The following is a 19173-nucleotide window of genomic DNA, read 5'->3' as shown; positions in this document are numbered from 1 at the left end:
GTATCTGTGCTAGTATGCTAAATAATAAGTTACAGATATTAATGGTCATTTTAAAGTGGTTCAAAAAGGATTTATCATAACATGATTTTGTAGGAATTGTAATTACACACTAAAGAGAGTAGGCCTACCAATTAAAACTAATTTGAGATCGCTTGGGGTCCTGACAGAGACCCGATTTCGAGGGAGAACCTGATTTGTCACAAATAAGAAATGAGAAGCACCCAAGGTGACAAAAACGGAGATTATAATGAACATTGTCGTGAAAATCTACAAATATACAACTAAATTAACCTCAGTCCGTTGGCAGTGGCTGTTTCCAGACATTAATAAACTAATATACGGTAGTGTACTTGAAGTGAATGAAAACGAGTGAGCAAAATCGAACCCTGTGAACGTCTGGTCTGAAGGATGTCGAGACGCAGGAATTCATTCGGCGCGACTTTCACCGACTGTGTAATTCACTTTAAGTGTACATCGGTTGTACTCACGTTATAAATGTATAATATGATTGAAAACACTGTGGTTGTCCCTTCAAGTCGTGGATAACATAGGTCGATTTCGAACATAGCCTTGTAGGGGCAACGTAACGTTAACGGGCGCATATGAGGCCTTGATTGTGACAGGCCACACGCACGCACACGGTGTAAGTTAACGTTACACACAAATGTTCAGAAAAATAACATTTCGATTTACTTTGTTCTAAACTTGAAATTATTAACTAACATTAACAGCAAACCTTGTGATAACTAGTATTTGGCTAACTGGCAAGAATATTTGCGTTACAAAGCTAGTTATCTTTATATCAAAATCACCACCGATTATTTAATGGTAAAACGAATATCTTCACATTTGGGGTGAAACGTTTAGAAATACACATCTTTAAAATATTGAATACAAATAGAATTTTACATCTCACCTGGCTGACGGTTTAGATGATTGGTTGCCAGGTATACCCATTGCGATTTCGCTCTTTGTGTAATCAAGTGTGCAATTAGAAAGCAAAATACTAATAATAAAAAAAATCATGGGAATTGATTTTATCTATTTTGCATAACCTATGTTATTGATCATTGGATGGGAATCACATCTCCCACCCAAAAAAGTGTAGGCTAAACCTATTAGATTAGTTGGGTCTGTGACAAAATCTGGCAACCATAAAGACACGCAATTAAAAAACACCCACATAAATGTTTAACTTTTTTTTAACTATATACTAAATGCCTTCATATATGGGTTCCCTTATGAAACAATGTATTGTAAAATTCCTAAGCTGAAATTACCTCAATAAACCAAAAAACGTCCTCTGTCGGGGCTTGTCTGAAATAATACTGTCATCAATTTAACAGTAATATAAGGATTACTGTTATTATTGTCCAACTCTGTTTTTTTTCAAAGAATAGCATAAATTGACAGCAACTTTCCTGTAAATAGTTTCTACAGTAGACAAAGCTGGAAATACAGCAATAATACTGTAAAAGCTATGAAATTGACAGCAACATACTGTAAACTGTTTCTACAGTAAACTTTCACTGAAAATACAGCAATATTACTGTGAAAACAACAGAAATCATTTACAGTGCATACAAAGAATTTGTCTAGGTGACAGGAGCTTCCAGTCAACAACAATACAAACAATACCAAAAACAGCAGCAAGACATAGGTAATTAAAAACAAAAAAGAACACAAAATAAATTATTATACATATACGTACATACACTCACCTTCATACATACCCACATACACACACGTAGTGCAAATCTAATACAATCTGTTATATAAAGAACAAAATCTGTATATTATGTACAGAGCAATGTAAGTAATGGCAGAAGTGGATAAATTGGATTATAAAAATTAAAATTAAACTGTGTATTACACATAATTATTGCTCAATGGGGCAATTTAATTGTTCATTAGATGAATGGCCTGAGGGAAAAAACTGTTCTTGTGTCTGACGGTTCTGGTGTTCAGAGCTCTGAAGCTCCGGCCAGAAGGCAACAGTTCAAAAAGGTAGTGGGCTGGGTGAGTGGGGTCCAGAGTGATTTTACCAGCCTTTTTCCTCACTCTGGAAGTGTATAGTTCTTGAAGAGGGGGCAGGGGGCAACCAATAATCCTCTCAGCAGACTGAACTGTCCTTTGTAGTCTTCTGATGTCTGATTTCGTAGCTGCACCAAACCAGACAGTTATTGAAGCGCAGAGGACAGACTCAACGACTGCTGTGTAGAACTGTTTCAGCAGCACCTGTGGCAGGTTGAACTTCCTCAGCTGGCGAAGGAAGTACAACCTCTGATGGGCCTTTTTCACAATGGAGTCGATGTGTATCTCCCACTTCAGGTCCTGTGAGATGGTAGTGCCCAGGAACCTCAATGACTCCACTGCTGCCACAGTGCTGTTCAGAATGGTGAGGGGGGACAATGTTGGGGTGTTCCTCCTACCTCCTAAATATGGTAGCAGTAGCTACATTGTGTGAGGGGAATTTGCTCAACAGGTCAATCGAATTGATAGATAGCTAAATATATTGAAGTATAACAATTTTCATTGTATTTTTTTTTAATTTTTTTTATAAAATATAATTTTTGTATGGAATTAGATCAAGCATTTAAATATGTATGCAAATATAATGTGTATTAATTTTATGTGAAGAAATAATGAGGACTATTGTGAAACTGACACGTAAACATCAGTCATAAACATCACGGGTGTGCTTTCGGCTTTCGTCATTCACATGATTCTTTTAAAGTTTAGCATTTCATCAGAAATCGCCTTAAATATTAAAGTGTCTCTTTTGTTTTGAGTAGTATTAAGACGCACTCCGCCGTGACGTCACAGAGGGACACTCCACGCGACAAGTGGAGACAAGATGGCGCTCGCAGTTGTGCCCCAGAAGTAATCAGCACTTGACGAAAAACAGGTTAGTAAAAGATCGCCGATTCATAACACCTCCACTCTCATCGCTTTCGGATCAGCGGCAGAAATGTATCGGAATCGGCGTATTTCTCTCACACAGTACGTCATACACACTCCAGTGTTGTGTGATTTTAGCATTAGCACACTAGCATCCCGTGTGCTGCTTAACTTTCATCTAAATCAGGCTGATCAAAAACACTAAGCTAGTTGATCTGATCTGAGGTGTGCTGAGCTGCTAACCAGGTTAGCTCGATGAAAGTATGAAGATGAACGAGGCAGTGAGCAGCTAGCATCTTTCACCATTAGCGCGCCTAAACACCATCAAAGTGACAGATAGTTGAACTAGTTAAAGAAGATCAGAACGGTTGTCTAAACTCGTTTAATCTCAACCTAAGACCTGATTTACTGTAAAACCAGAAGGATAAGACAAGCAGTGTTGCGCAGTAACAACTTTCACAAGCCAATACTAGAGTGCAGCTACACGCGTTTCAACCTTGAACATGCCTACTGTCAACTAACTAGATGTATTCCCAGGACGACTAGTTTGTTTTGGTTGAACACACGTGGGCCCCAGTGGAACGGGTATGTTATGTTGGTCGTAACCGAGATAAACAGGCGTCTGTGGAGCTAAATAAGGGACACACTTGCTTAAACCGGATTGTTTACATGCTCAGCTAGTGAGTTCATGATATTTACCGCATTTATTCCTTTAGAAGTGGAGCGTGTTTGTCTTTGTGGCATTTTGAAATGGCTCTGATCACTGACTAAAAATGAACAATGTTAATACCCTGTTTATTTGAACATGTTTCATGGTAATGTCAAGCGTTTTAGGGCATGTTTGATTTATGTGGTATTCTTTTAATACCTTGTAATACCATGGTACATAAATATAGTTATCATTTAATACCATGGTATATTCAAAAACTGATCTGACACAAACTTGAAGTTCCATGATACATTTGGTGTTTTTGGGACATAAGACAATGGAAGTATAAGGGTATTCTTTGAAGTGCCTTGTGAACATGTAGAAAAGGAATATTCAATACTGGTTGAACTCAATGGACAGCATTTGTGGCATAATGTTGATTATTCTTTATAAAAAGCAAACATTTCTGGGTGACAGTGAGGCACTTACAATGGAAGTGATTGGGGCCAATCAATAAATGTAAAAATACTCACTTTGTCAAAACCATAACCACAAGACGTAAAGCATTTTTGTGTTAGGGTGATTTTAATGTGATCAAATTGCTGATTAACCTTTTGTGTGTTAAGTTTAAGCCAATTTTACAACTTGGTTGCCGTAACAATGCCGTAAACCCTAAAACGACCATAAAAACTGTAACCTCCACTTTTTTTTTTTTTTAAAGAAAGAAAGGATGTGTCGAAATATTTCTTTTGTGGTAATCAACATTATGCTACAAATGCTGTCGATTGAGCTTAACTTGAATTTAATCTGGAATATTCCTTTTAAGGACAAACAATAAGGACATATATTTTGTTTGGTTATACTGTACCTTTATTCACTGGGGGTGGGAATCACAAGGGAACTGGCAGAAGATATAATATCTATATGTCACAATAGAAATGTGATTTAAAATTGTGTTGTGATATTTTACTTACTGTTTCTTATTGTTCTCCATAGAACTTATTAGAACTGTTACTAAATAACTGTAAACTATAAAAAAATTAAATAAAAGAAATCACATGTACATAAGTATTCACAGTCTTTGCTCAATATTTTGTTGAAGCACCTTTGGCACCAATTACAGCCTCAAGTCTTTTTGTGTATGATGCTACAAGCTTGGCACACCTATTTTTTGGGCAGTTTCTCCCATTCTTCTTTGCAGGACCTCTCAAGCGTCAGTGCACAGCCGTTTTCAGAACTCTCCAGAGATGTTCAATCGGGTTCAAGTCTGGGCTCTGGCTGGGCCACTCAAGAACATTCACAGAGTTGTCCCATAGCCACTCCTTTGTTATCTTGGCTGTGTGCTTAGGGTCATTGTCCTGTTTGAGATGAACCTTCACCCCAGTCTGAGGTCCACAGCGCTCTGGAGCAGGTTTTCATCAAGTATGGCTCTGGTACATTGCTGCATTCACCTTTCCCTCAATCCTGACTAGTCTCCCAGTTCCTGCCGCTGAAAAACATCCCCACAACATGATGCTTCCACCACCATGCTTCACTGTAGGGATGGTATTGGCCAGATGATGAGTGGTGCCTGGTTTCCTCCAGACATGACGCTTGTCATTCACCCATCAGACCAGAGAATTTAGTTTCTCATGGTCTGAGAGTCCTTCAGGTGCCTTTTACTCCAGGCGGGCTGTCATGTGCCTTTTACTGATGAGTGGCTTCCGTCTGGCCACTCTACCATACAGGCCTGGTTGGTGGAGTGCTGCAGAGATGGTTGTTCTTCTGGAAGGTTCTCCTCTCTCCACAGAGAAACGCTAGAGCTCTGTCATTGTGACAATAAGGTTCTTGGTCACCTCCCTGACTAAGGCCCTTCTCCCCCGATCGCTCAGTTTGGCCGGCCGGCCAGCTCTAGGAAGAGTCCTGGTGGTTCCAAACTTCCATTTATGGATGATGGAGGCCACTGTGCTCATTGGGACCTTCAATGCTGCAGATATGTTTCTGTACCCTTCCCCAGATCTGTGCCTCGATACAGTCCTGTCTCGGAGGTCTACAGACAATTCCTTGGACTTCATGGCTTGGTTTGTGCTCTGACATGCACCGTTAACTGTGGGACCTTATATAGACAGGTGTGTGCCTTTGCAAATCATGTCCAATCAACTGAATTTACCACAGGTGTACTCCAATCAAGTTGTAGAAACATATCAAGGATGATCAGTGGAAACAGGAAGAACCTGAGCTCAATTTTGAGTGTCATGGCAAAGGCTGTGAATACTTATGTACATGTGATTTAAAAAAAATATTTTTTTTTTAATAAATTTGCAAAGATTTCAACAAACTTCTTTCACATTATCATTATGGGGTATTGTTTGAAGAATTATTAGGAAAATAATGAATTTAATCCATTTTGGAATAAGGCTGTAAAATAACAAAATGTGGAAAAAGTGAAGTGCTGCGAGTACTTTTCGGATGCACTGTACATATAATGATCAGCCACAACATTAAAACCACCTGCCTAGTATTGTGTAGGTCCCCCCCCTCGTGCTGCCTAACAGCACTAACATGCATCTCAGAATAGCATTTTTCTCACCACAATTGTACAGTGCTGCATTTCCCAAAAGCATCATAAGCATAAGTGGATCGTAGAAACCATTGATGCAAATGGTCTCCACGATCAACATAAAGGGCACCTATTATGCCCCTTTTCCCAAGATGTCATTTAAATCTTTGGTGTCCCCAGAATGTGTGAAGTTTCAGCTCAAAATACCCTACAAATAATTTATTATACCATGTTGAAAATGCCAAACTTTGCCCACTGACAAACAAATGATCAGTCTATAATTTTAATGGTAGGTTAATTTGAACAGTGAGGGACAGAATAACAACAAAACAATCCAGAAAAACACATGTCAAAAATGTTATAAATTGAATTGCATTTTAATGAGGGAAATAAGTATTCGCCCCCTCTGCAAAATCTTTGTGTGGGAATAAAAACGAGCTGTTTTTGTGTGTGTGTGTGTCTTTAAATGCAAATGCAAGCAAGTGCTCCCCACCCTGTATCCAGAATTAGGCAGAGTTTTGACATCTTTGCTTTGGATAACTAGACATCATAAGCAATATGACTGACAGCGAAAATAGTGGTGTTCAGACGTATATGTTGAGGGAGAGTCTCCGTCAGAAGTAGCAACTTTGAGAATGAACCAGGAAGTTTCCGAATGGTTATTTGATAAATGTATTTATTAGTTTTAGAGTTATTTCAGCAGTTTTGGAATGATGGATGAGCAACACACACATATATACTGTTACAACGTTCGCTATGCGCTAAAACGAAACAATACACACAAACAAACATGTCCGTCAACAGTCATCAGCAGGGCCCAGAATCTGCGAACGACTTGTTCTGAGACAATTGCGATCTTGGAGATCTCAAGATGTGTTTAAAGATTGAGTATTAAACTATATTTATCTTGACAGTGACCTAAACATTTTGAGAAGTCTGACGTAGGTGTAGATTAACAGGTCCTTAAACAAGACCTCATATTAATCTTCGCAAATTCACTTGTGAAATGGCTGTGAACTGTGTGCCAATGATTGACTTTGTATTCTAAAGCCACTTTTTGTATTGTCTTATTAATGATTAACTCTTCTGCTACAAGAATGTAATGCATTTTAATTATCTGAAAATTTATATATATATATATATATATATATATATATATATAAATTATATATAAAGTTCCTAATATATATCTATATATATATATATATATATATATATATATTAGGGCTGTCAATCGATTACATTTTTTAATCGAATTAATTACATGGTGTCCCGATTAATTAATCACGATTTATCGCATATACAAATATTTGCTGAGATTAAAGCACATCATATAAATATAATTCAATATATAATGATGCAATAATGATACATAGTTATCTTTTAAAATATATATATATATATATATATATATATATATATATATATATATATATATACAATTTATAAAAATTTTGACATTCGTTTTTCTGGATTTTTTGTTGTTGTTATTCTGTCTCTCGCTGTTCAAATTAACCTACCATTAAAATTACAGACTGATAATTTCTTTATCAGTGGGCAAACGTACAAAATCAGCAGGGGATCAAATACTTTTTTCCCTCACTGTGTGTGTGTGTGTATGTGTATATATATATATATATATATATATATATTTATATTTATAACGGATTAGTCTCATTTTGTGACTAGAAATGATGCCATGAATGCCCACCACAAGTAATAAAATGATGTATAAACTCATATCTGCAGATTACCCATCATGCCTTGGGAGGTGCTAGATTCACCGCTGGCTGCCATCACCATGGTGATGTGAAGAGGGCCGTGACTCAGTGTGATGGACAGGTGTAAGCACGTGGGTCGTTTAAGGCTCGCGCAGGACCACTCCATCCTGAACCCGCAGAAATGGCACTGCGTGGACTGCAACACCACCGAGTCAGTGTGGGCCTGTCTCAGCTGCTCGCACGTAGCCTGTGGACGCTACATCGAGGAGCATGCACTTCAGCACTTTAAGGTTTGTTTTATTAACTATGTCGTTTGATTAAATGTAGATATCCCATAAAAAATAAACATTTTGGCTTTTTCGATTATTTTTTTTGTGTCCATTAACCGTGCATGTTTAGTACCACAGTATGCCGTACCGTAATACTTCACATGTCTAGCTAATTATCAGTCATTTATCTGTAATTATATAGGAATATTTATTTTATGTTGTTTTCATGTTAAAGTTGGTTTTTATTTCCTGTTTTGTTTGTAGGAGCAGCACCACTCCCTGGCCCTGGAGGTGAATGATTTGTATGTGTACTGCTACCTGTGTGATGACTACGTACTGAACGATAATGCGACGGGTGACTTGAAGCTGCTGCGTAGCACACTAAGTGCGATTAAGAGCCAGTGCTATGAAGTCACCACACGCAGTGGGCGCACACTGCGCTCTTCCTCTGCCACCGGAGAGCAGCCGTCGCTCAGCGCGCAGGAGTTGCAGTTGCGTCACGAGGACCGCATGTTCACAGCACTGTGGCATCGCCGACGCGCCCTGATCGGCCGCGTGTTCCGCTTGTGGTTCGCTCAAACGGAACGGGGGAAGAAGCGACTGGAGGAGGAGCAACAACGGGAGGAAGAGGAGGAGCGGAAGAGGGAGGTGAGGGAGAGGAGGCGGCAACTCAAACGGCAACTCAGGGAGGAGCAGGAAAGCGCTCCTCCAAGAAAGAGCCATCGTATTCGGCGGCAGAGTCTAAAAGCTGCTGTTGTGGCTACGACGCCATCGTCGGCCAATAGCGTAAAATCTATAAAGCGTAGGTCTGCTCCTGCTCACATCTCCACTCCGACTCAACGAACAAATGTCAGAACGCTTCAAAGGAGGCCCCGTACACCTGTTAAGGCCAAACGGCCCCGTGCCCCATTTCCGAAAGTGGGCGATTCTCCAATCAAACGGCGTCCCACTGTCACGCCGGGAGTTACGGGGTTGCGCAACCTCGGAAATACATGCTACATGAACTCTATACTGCAGGTTCTGAGTCACTTGCATGTATTCCGGGAGTGTTTTTTGAGACTGGATCTGAACCAAGCACTGGAGTTGCTAGCTTCCGCGGTCAGCCGCAAGTTGGGACTCTCCGCTCAGCACGTGATCCAACCGAAAGGCTCCAACCTGGGGTCTGGGCTCAGTGGTGGTGCGTCCCGCTCACGCAACATGGAGCTAATCCAACCCAAGGAGCCCAGCTCCAAACACATCTCGCTTTGTCACGAGTTACACACGCTATTCCAGGTGATGTGGTCGGGTAAGTGGGCCCTGGTGTCTCCGTTTGCAATGCTGCACTCCGTGTGGCAGCTTATCCCAGCGTTTCGCGGATATGCACAGCAGGATGCGCAGGAATTTCTTTGTGAACTCTTAGATAAAGTACAGCATGAGCTGGAACGGACTAGGACACTAACGCCTGCCACTGTCCCGGCCAATCAGAGACGGTTGATTAAACAGGTGCTCAGCGTGGTCAACACCATCTTTCACGGCCAGCTGCTTAGCCAGGTGATTAGTACACATACACACAGTCACATTGCCCAATTAATATGTACACATGCTCTACTACACTATGATGCAATCGTAGACACTTGCTTTGCCAGCTCATCGCAATTCCACCATTCACTTAACACATGCTTCACGTTCTTGTATTTCATGTGGCAGTAATAAACCTACTAACGTAAGTACTCAAGGGGGTGATACAGTTAACTTGAAATGCTTGTGTCATTAAATTAGTTGCGTTATTATTGTGGTAGCTAGCTAGAAGTTTCTCTTCAAAATGTTGCTCAACCATGACATAGTTTGTGCTAATGCGCACTATAGCGCCCCACTTGCAACACAGTGTGTTTATATGCACGTTCTTTCTAGGGGTGTAATGGTTATCTGTAAAAAACCAAACCGTATAGTTTGCCAGCAATGGTTCGGTAAGCATTGGCACCATGGTTCAAGTTTATTGACGCATCTGGAGCACAAGGTTTGCAAAGAAAATAAACCATCAAATAGACACGTACATCATAGGCGGAAATCGCAGGGGGGTCAGGATCCCCCCTATCTGAGGGTTGTCCCCCCCTAAAATATCATTTAAATATGTGTATTGTAAATAATATAATGGTATATTCTTAAAATAATTGTTTAAGAAAAAAATAATACAAATGCAAACGGGGCAACAACAAAAAACCCCTTGGTGTCCCCTTCAAAAATTGCTCTTGAGAATTGTTATGTTTATTGTCCCCCCCAACATTTTGATGAAATGTTCGCCCCTGCGTACAGTGACAACCTCCGCTAATGCAACTGAATGGATCTGTAGATGGATACGCACCTCTTTTGGTTCACGAGGGTCATCTTGATGACATCAATGTTATTCACGCATTGTGTGTAGTTGAAAATGGCAAGTGGAGAAAACGAGCCGTTGATAGAGAAGCCCCCTGCGTTATTCAGGTCTCCTGTCTGGAAAATGTTTCTTTTCGCAGTCAAATGGTCAAAGATGGTAAAAAAAACGCTTACAAAACAGGCACTGGTTACAGACATCGCTCGACGCAAGTTCCGTATACTGGTAATTATGCCAAAATCACCGGGGAAAGATGCGCAGATGAGCCTAAAGTGCTGATTCGGACAGGCATAAAACAATAATTAAAGCGATCGGGGTATTCATTGCATGTTTCCCTACTCCACTGATGAAGATGTATGATTAAAACACTTGAGCCACGTCACATCCCTCATATCCATTTTAATTTCAAGTTTCCTTCGATAGTGATGTACAGCTTCCTAATATTGAATATATGTGCAGTAGAGTTTGAAATGCTTTTATGTCGATGCATGTAGCGTAATAGTGCAGGTATTTAGTTACAATGTTGATTTAGTTATTAGAGAAAAGGTTCTTTTTAGTTAAAGACTCTAACGAAAATGAACCATGTTTTTACTATAGTAATATTGTAGTAACCATGACTGCTGTCTCCATGGTTTTCTGAGCAGAAATCATGGTTTTGATACAATTAACTATGGTGTATATAATAACCATGATTATCATTATACTATATATTGTAAACATGATAGTAACCATGTTGATATTGTGGTTACTGTGTTTTTACTACAAATACAACAGTTAAACTACGGTTACTGTAAAACAATGATCTTTATTCAGGGCAAACCTGTTGAAGTGTTTGTTACCAAATAGAGTATTCTTACATTGGATTTGGCAGTAGTATTTTTCTTTTTCTGAACATGGCAAAAACCGAACAGTTCCAAAACCGTTACCCTAAAACGGTGATACAATTTGAATCGTTATACCCCTAGTTATTACACCGATTATACTTAATAAGCAGACAACACATGTTGTCATGTAAATGCAATAATGCGGCGTTCCTTTATCGGTCATAAACGGCTTAAGAATAAACCAAACAACACTGATCTATTTTTCTTTTTTCCCATTACGGCGATTTCACGTGGCATGTAAACACCTTAAACACTGTTCTTACTGGCTTATCCAGTGTGCGCACACACATGCTTTTCACAGTTTGACGTCAAAAGCAGTGAATAATGCTTTTGGAGTGGTGGTGGCGTAGTGGGCTAAAGCACTGAGCTAGTAATCAGAAGGGCGCTGGTTCGATCCCCACAGTCACCACCATTGTGTCCTTGAGCAAGACACTTAACTCCAGGTTGCTCCAGGGGGATTGTCCCTGTAATAAGTGCACTGTAAGTTGCTTTTGATAAAAGCGTCTGCCAAATGCATAAATGTAACTGTAAATAACGATATTATTTCAAATGTCTTGTAAACACGATTTCTTGCTTTGTCAGATTATTTAATTAAGTTTATTTTAGAGAGTAATCAGTGTATTGCCGTGCATGTAAACATGCTCAGTTTTGAGAATGCAATGTGTATTTGCGTTTAGGGCTGAAACGATTAGTCAAGGTTATCGACAATGAAGACAATTCGTTTTTTTGTTGTTTTTTTTTTAACGTAACATGAGATCAAATGAAACTCAAATGATGATGCGTGAGAGCAGCGCTGCAGCGCTGAATTTCACCGTTCACAGTCCAGATGCTCTCTAAACCTTCCAAACAGCTTCAGGTGATGTAGATCGCAAAGTATGAGGGAATTATACAAAAATACCAAATAAGTAAATCCAGAAGCACTGTCATCATGAAATAAAGCAGAGCCGGATCTGGCTTTAGTAAAACCTGCATGTCAGAGCATCTAAAAAGCAAACAACCTGGCATTATATCGTTAAAGCATCCTTTATTAAAGTTCAAATAATAAGGATGTGGGCCATAAACAAACTCTGAAAATGGCATTTCGCTGTGCGGTCAGCGCCGCTTCTATGAGTCATGTGAAGGGGTGAGATTGAAGCTGCACTCAGCTGATACACCCTCTGGGGACGCTCGTCCCTCATGTGTGTTTGCTGCAGCTAGATTATAACGTGATGATTGCGACGTATTGAATCATAATATACTGCAGCCAATGTGTCACGGTGTGTGTCTTATTGCTTATTGTGAAGTAAATCGGCGATACGCAGCTGTATTAATAAGATAGTGTTTGTTTTTGTGAGTTAAAGATGGATTGAAGTGAACAGAAAGGTGAGAGAGTGTAGTATTTGCCCCATTATACACTGCAACAAAATAAGTCTTTTTTTTTTTTTTTTGGCTTGTTTTCCAAAAATAATATCTAAAATTATTTTTAAACAATGTACATTTACTTTAGGAGCTATAATGCTGAAGAAAAAATTGTTATCGGAGAATGTTGAATACAATATTTAAATATCTAAAAATAGCCTTAAAACAAGATACATTTACATGAGAATCATATATAAGATATTTAGACTCTCTTTTAGAGAATATATCTTGTGTATGAGTAAAAAAAAAATACATTTATGTTTAAGATACATTCTCTTAAAGTAAGTCTAAATATCTTATATTTTGCTTGTATATTTTATGAATGTTTTGCAGTAGATTTCTTTTCTGAATAATACTTTTTATAAAGTAATTTTCCCCCTTTAATTCAGTGAATGTCATTTAGAGGTATTTTTAAAAGATACGTTTTTCCTCTTTATTGTTAGCAAATGTATTTAATACAACCTTTTAAGTCGAGGTACAAGCTGAATAATCGGTTAAGAACTAATGATTAATCGTTGCAATAATTGACGAATACTCGAATAATCGTTCTAATAATCGTTAGATTAGTTGATTATCAAAATAATCGTTAGTTGCAGTCCTAGTTGTGTTACATTATGAATTCCAGTCTTGGAGATTTCGCAATGTAATTATTAGGGCCCTATGAAATTCTTTACATTTGTTCTAAATTCCATTTATTTTTACCCTAATTCTGTGGTTTTCATTTGAATTTTTCTGGTATCTAGTATTGTCATGAAAATGGTAAAATAAATTATTAAAACTTTAATAAGTTAATTGAAAGTAATCTAATTAATAAAAAAAAAAACACATTATTGTTTTATTATTTAATTAATAAAAAAACACATTATTGTTTTATTATTAATAATGTTAATGTTATTGATTAATAATAATTATTATTATTGTTAAAAATACAAATGTGTATTGTTATTTAGTATAAAATAAAATACTGTTTTACTGCTACAGTGACTGTTTGTAGTCAATCAATGTAATAATACCAATGATTATGCCTATTGTTTTTAATTAAACAGCAATTTATTTAATACAGTAGAAATATATTTTCTTTCATAATGCCTTCATTAAGTTTATCCTGTTAAATCAAGCTTTTGTTTTGGTGAAAAACTGAATGAAGGCTTTTTTTATGTTCCTGTGTGTATTTTAATGGAGGTTTTGAATTTTCAAATTGTCGGTCACATCATCCAAAATTGGTCAAATTCTGTGAAGTTCTGTGTTTTTCTGTTAATTACATTTTCATTCTGGGTTCAATACAAGTTGATCTTAATTGACAGCATTTGTGGCATTTGACTCGCTCCTCCATTTCTTTAAAAAAAAGTAAAAATGGTGGTAACATCTTACAATGAAAGTGAATGGGGCCAATTTTTGGAGGGTTTAAAGGCAGAACTTTGAAGCTTATAATTTTATAAAAGCACTTACATTAATTCTTCTGTTAAAACTCATGTTTATTTGAGCTGTAAAGATATTTAAATTGTCATTTTTACAGTCATTTTAGGGTTTGTTAACATTACATCATCATGGCAATGAAGTTGTAAAATTGGCTTTAACTTTACACAGAAAAGGTTAGTAAGTGATTTTTATCACTAAAGTCATGTTAATGTGCATATTGTTTACGTCTTTTGACTTTTGAAACAGTGAATATTTTAATGTTTACGGACTGGCCCCATTGACTTCCATTGTAAGTGCCTGATTGGATCCCAGATATTTTCTTTTTTTTTAAGAATATAAAATGTGTTTTTGTGGTTATTATCATTATGCCTCAAATGCTGTCGATTGAGCTTAACTTGTATTAAACTCAGAATATTCCGTTTAATTACGCCTAAAATAAATGATAGGGCCTTAAATGATGCATGAAATGGAGCTCCCATTGCTAGAAGCATTTGCATTCACATACATGTGTAGACATTATTGACTTGTCCCAGATATCAAACATGCACAATTGTGCTGAAAATCCTTGTCTCTCTTCCTGTAGGTGAGGTGTTTGGCATGTGATCATCGCTCAAACACAATAGAGCCCTTTTGGGATCTTTCGTTAGAGTTCCCAGAGCGTTACCACAGCAACAGTAAGGATGCCGCACCGGTTCCGTGTGGTTTGACAGAGATGTTGGCCAAGTTTACAGAGACGGAGGCTTTGGAGGGAGCCATATATGCCTGTGACCACTGTAACAGTGAGTTGAACACACATTACGGCTGTAGGGAAATTTAGGCTTGTGGATTACCCAATAACTTTAAAGAACATTGTAGCATTTAAGTTTAAAGCTTGAAAGCAACGTTGAGCCTTTTTTACTTTCTTAATACACATTTCTGGTATTTCTTTTGTCAAATCAATTTCTAATAGATAAAATCAAGTCTGGCCCTACATTTATGTCTCATTGAAAATGGTTTACAAATGCCATTTCAAGGTTAATTCTTCTAAACAAACGAAAGATTCATGCACTTCTTATTTGATTGTCTCTTTAAGGCAAACGACGGCGATTCTGTTCAAAGCAGGTGGTCTTAACGGAAGCTCAGAAACAGTTGATGGTTCACAAACTGCCTCATGTTCTCAGACTGCATCTTAAACGCTTCAGGTATTCTCATGAGAAGGAACTTCCTGTACGTGGGAGTTTGTTGACAGTCAGATCTTGATGTACGTGTGTGTGTTTAGGTGGTCTGGGCGAAACCACAGGGAGAAGATTGGCGTTCACGTTCAGTTCGAGCAGGAGCTCAACATGGAGCCATACTGCTGCAAAGACTCCAGTAACTCACTCCACCCTCAACACTTCCTCTACCAGCTCTCTGCTGTCGTCATGCATCATGGAAAGGGATTCGGCTCGGGCCACTACACTGCCTATTGTTATAATACAGAAGGAGGTATTAATCTTCTTCCTCCTCCAGTTCTGTCACCCTGTGCTGTGTGCAGTAAATATGCTATTATTACAACAGTGTATGTAGAAGTGGGCAGTATAAATAAAATGGATCTCACGGTACGAGTGATTTTATGTCATGGTAGCTGTGAATACCATGATACAATTACCATGCTGGAAATTCAACAACATGAATGTTCATGAAAGTTAAGCTTAAACCTGTAGTGACCCAGTACTGGACCATCTAGGGGGCACTGAGCACAGATTTTTTTGTTGTTTTATGGTATTACTCAACAAGCACTTGCTTGATCTGCACAAATGATGTGTCGTTTTGAAGTTTAGAATCTTATCTTTACAATGATATAGCTGATCTGACCAATTCTTAAATACTGCTTTTAAATTTGATGATAAATTAGAACTGTTCCATTTTTTCTTTTTAAATCGCAAATTTGCAATCAAAACAATCATATAAAAGAAAACTGTAAAAAAGATCCAAAAGATCTCACAGCCATGTTTTGTATATCTTTGGAAAGGTCTTGATTATTAGAATATAAAGAGCAAATTTGTTTCATTCTGAGACCAAACTACAGTGAGTATTAATGTGTGAAATCCACATTCATTTATCAAAAACATTATAAGCTGCCTTTCCGTCACATGTTGGTTTGTTACTTCATGAAAATACACATCATAAAGAAAATGAGATATCACAACTTACAGCTGGCGATCCTGAATCAAACAAGCCCTCACTCGACATCATACGATATGTAAATCCAGATCTATAATTCAAAGAGTGTCCTGAGAGCTACCCTGGTTAGTGTTGATGGAGATCACTATAACAACGGTGTTCTCTGGGAGCGTCTTACTGAAATCATAGATGTGTCAGATCATTCTCACTGGATCTCAAGAGAGTGTCACATTTCATATTTGGGTAATCCGTGTGTCAGGTGTTCAGTGTAGTTTGAGGTTTTTTTTGCATTAATAGTTTTCAGTTATTCTGTTTTAATGTTCAATAAAACACATTTTTTGGACACTTTGATAAACAAGTCCACCTTGAGAAGCATGTTTCCATATGCGATAACTTTGGTAAACCCCATTAGTGACTTTATCACACTAAAATCATATAAACACGCATTGTTTACATCTTGTGGCTATACTTATGAAACAGTATGTATTTTAACATTTATAGACTGGCCCCATTCACTTCCATTGTAAGTACCTCACTGTAACAATGACTTGATGGGCACAAAGCATAAAATTACTCACAACTTTGCACAATATGTGAAAAGATACCAAAAAGTGATGACTATCCCCAAAGTACTGTTTATATGGAGCAAACTCCATCCACAGAAATTACAGTACGACTAGAATCATTAATGGAAATTTGTCCGCCTAAAAAAGTAGTCCCACCTCAAAAAGGATGATTTTAGAGAACTTGACAGCTCAAATAACACACGTTTGTGATCAGAAGTATGAACAGATCTTTAACATAAATGCAAGCTTTGTTTTCCCCTTTAAATCCTTCAGAGTGTCTTGCCCCATAGACTTCCATCATAAGCATGTGACTGTACAGTTGTATAGAACTTACAACATTCATATAAACGCTCCCGTTGAATAATGAATCAGCGTATTCTCTCCCTTTGTGTCTTTCTCTTCAGGGTTTTGGGTGCACTGTAACGACTCTAAACTGAGTGTGTGCGCTGTGGAGGAAGTGTGTAAAGCCCAGGCCTACATTCTCTTCTACACACAGCAAAGCTCTCAGGACAAAATCAAAGCCAGTGACCTCTGACCCTTGCTGAGCAGCCCTCCAGCCACAGAGACTGTGTTTTTATGTACATTCTGTTGATGTAGGTTTTAAAACCGTTAGCGTGCGTCTTCTCTAGTGTACAGCAGTTGTGAAGTGTGTTTTTGTTGCGCACACTCAAGCCTTACAGTGATATGACTGACAGACTTTGGTAGGAGGACGTGATTGTAGCGTGTGTATGTGCAGGATACATGAAGAGAGTGATATTTGTCCAAACCAGAAGCATTATTGCATCTCTCTCTTAAGTGTGTCCTTTTAAAAACTGAATGTTGTCCACAAACCAAAGTTGATTGAGTTGTATATGTGTGAACAGTCCTGAAATGTCCATAGCGTCCATATGAAAGAAAGTTTAAGAAACCGATCTGTAAGAAAATGAGGTTTTCTCTCTTCATATCACTGTACATGTGTTTCCATATCTCTATACCTCTTTTGAAAGTGTCCAGCAGCCATGTCAAACCAGTTTAAGATTGACTTCCAACACAATTCAAACAATTCAGGAATTTTTGTCACCTTTTCAGAATGTAGTTTTATACCTGGTATTTGGGTGAACATTTTCTTTTTCTATTTTACAGAAAAATGAAGAAAAAACAAACAAATAATAATAATCACCAGCGAAAGACACATTGTTGTATGTTCTCCCCATGTCAGTGTGTGTAGTTGGGTGTGTGATGTTGTGCGACTCACACACACATCATATGGAGTCTCCATCTCTCGTTTGTTGTTCTAAACCATTTTCCGCTTTCGAGCAGGTATAGATGTAAAACTATGCAAATTGTTACCTCAGTTCATAGAGAAATTTACCTCAATAAAAGGAGAATATTTTTGCATTTTTCTAAACGGCTTGTGGGCTGATTTTTTTTTTTTTTTTTTACAGATGATTTTAAAACTTGAAATTGCCGAAAGGGATTTGTAAAATGTTAACAGTCTGCTAAGTCAAGGGGCTTGGGTATCTCAGTGAGTATTGACACTGACTACCACTGCTGGAGTCGTGAGTATGAATCCAGGGTGTGCTGAGTGACTCCAGCCAGGTCTCCTAAGCAACCAAATTGGCCCGGTTGCTAGGGAAGGTAGAGTCACATGGGGTAATGTCGTGGTCACGATTAGTGTTTGTCGCTCTCAGTGGGGCATGTGGTGAGTTGTGCGTGGATTGCGGAGAATAGCATGAGTCTCCACATGCTGTGAGTCTCCGCGATGTCATGCACGATGATTTGTGATAAAATGTGCAGATTGACGGTCTCAGAATCAGAGGCAACTGAGACGTCCTCCACCACCCGGATTGAGGGGAGTCACCGCAACACCACAAGGACCTGGTAAGTAGTGGGAATTGGGCATTCCAAATTGGTCGTCTCAGATGTGTGTGACTTTCTTTCATCTGCTGAACACAAAGATTTTTAGAAAGAATATCTCCACTCTCAATGCAAGTGAATGGTAACCAGAACTCTTAAGCACATAAAGGTAGCATAAGTGGTTAAATCCGTCTTCAGAAGTGATATGATAGGTGTGGGTGATCAATATTTAAATCCATTTTATTATAAATTCCCCTCTCTGACCAATAGGTGGCGATGTGCAATAAGAATTTTAAAGTGGAGGTTCATAGTAAAAAAAGACTTAACTATTGATCTGTTTCTCACCCAAACCTATCATATCATTTCAGAAGACTTGGATTAAACAACTGGAGTCGTATGTATTACTTTTCTGCTGACTTTATGTGATTTTTCTAGCTTCACAGTTCTGATCACCGTTCACTTGCATTGTATGGACCTACAGAGCAGAAATATTCTTATA

The 19173-nt window shown here is 38.2% G+C and overlaps 1 protein-coding gene across 1 annotated transcript; it reads left to right on the top strand.

Annotated features, from left to right (window-relative positions):
- The first annotated feature begins 2764 nt into the window (after positions 1-2764).
- On the top strand, positions 2765-18321 carry usp44 (ubiquitin specific peptidase 44). Its single transcript, XM_052120851.1, has 7 exons — positions 2765-2908; positions 7839-8100; positions 8344-9609; positions 14714-14909; positions 15203-15311; positions 15389-15594; positions 17243-18321. The coding sequence occupies exons 2-7, from the start codon at positions 7924-7926 to the stop codon at positions 17371-17373; spliced, it is 2085 nt and encodes a 694-aa protein (XP_051976811.1). The 5' UTR covers positions 2765-2908; positions 7839-7923; the 3' UTR covers positions 17374-18321.
- Positions 18322-19173: the final 852 nt, after the last annotated feature.

Source organism: Xyrauchen texanus, chromosome 47 (assembly GCF_025860055.1).
Source record: "Xyrauchen texanus isolate HMW12.3.18 chromosome 47, RBS_HiC_50CHRs, whole genome shotgun sequence".
In the NCBI taxonomy this organism is placed as follows: Eukaryota; Metazoa; Chordata; class Actinopteri; order Cypriniformes; family Catostomidae; genus Xyrauchen; species Xyrauchen texanus.
This window is presented reverse-complemented; position numbering and strand designations above follow the sequence as displayed.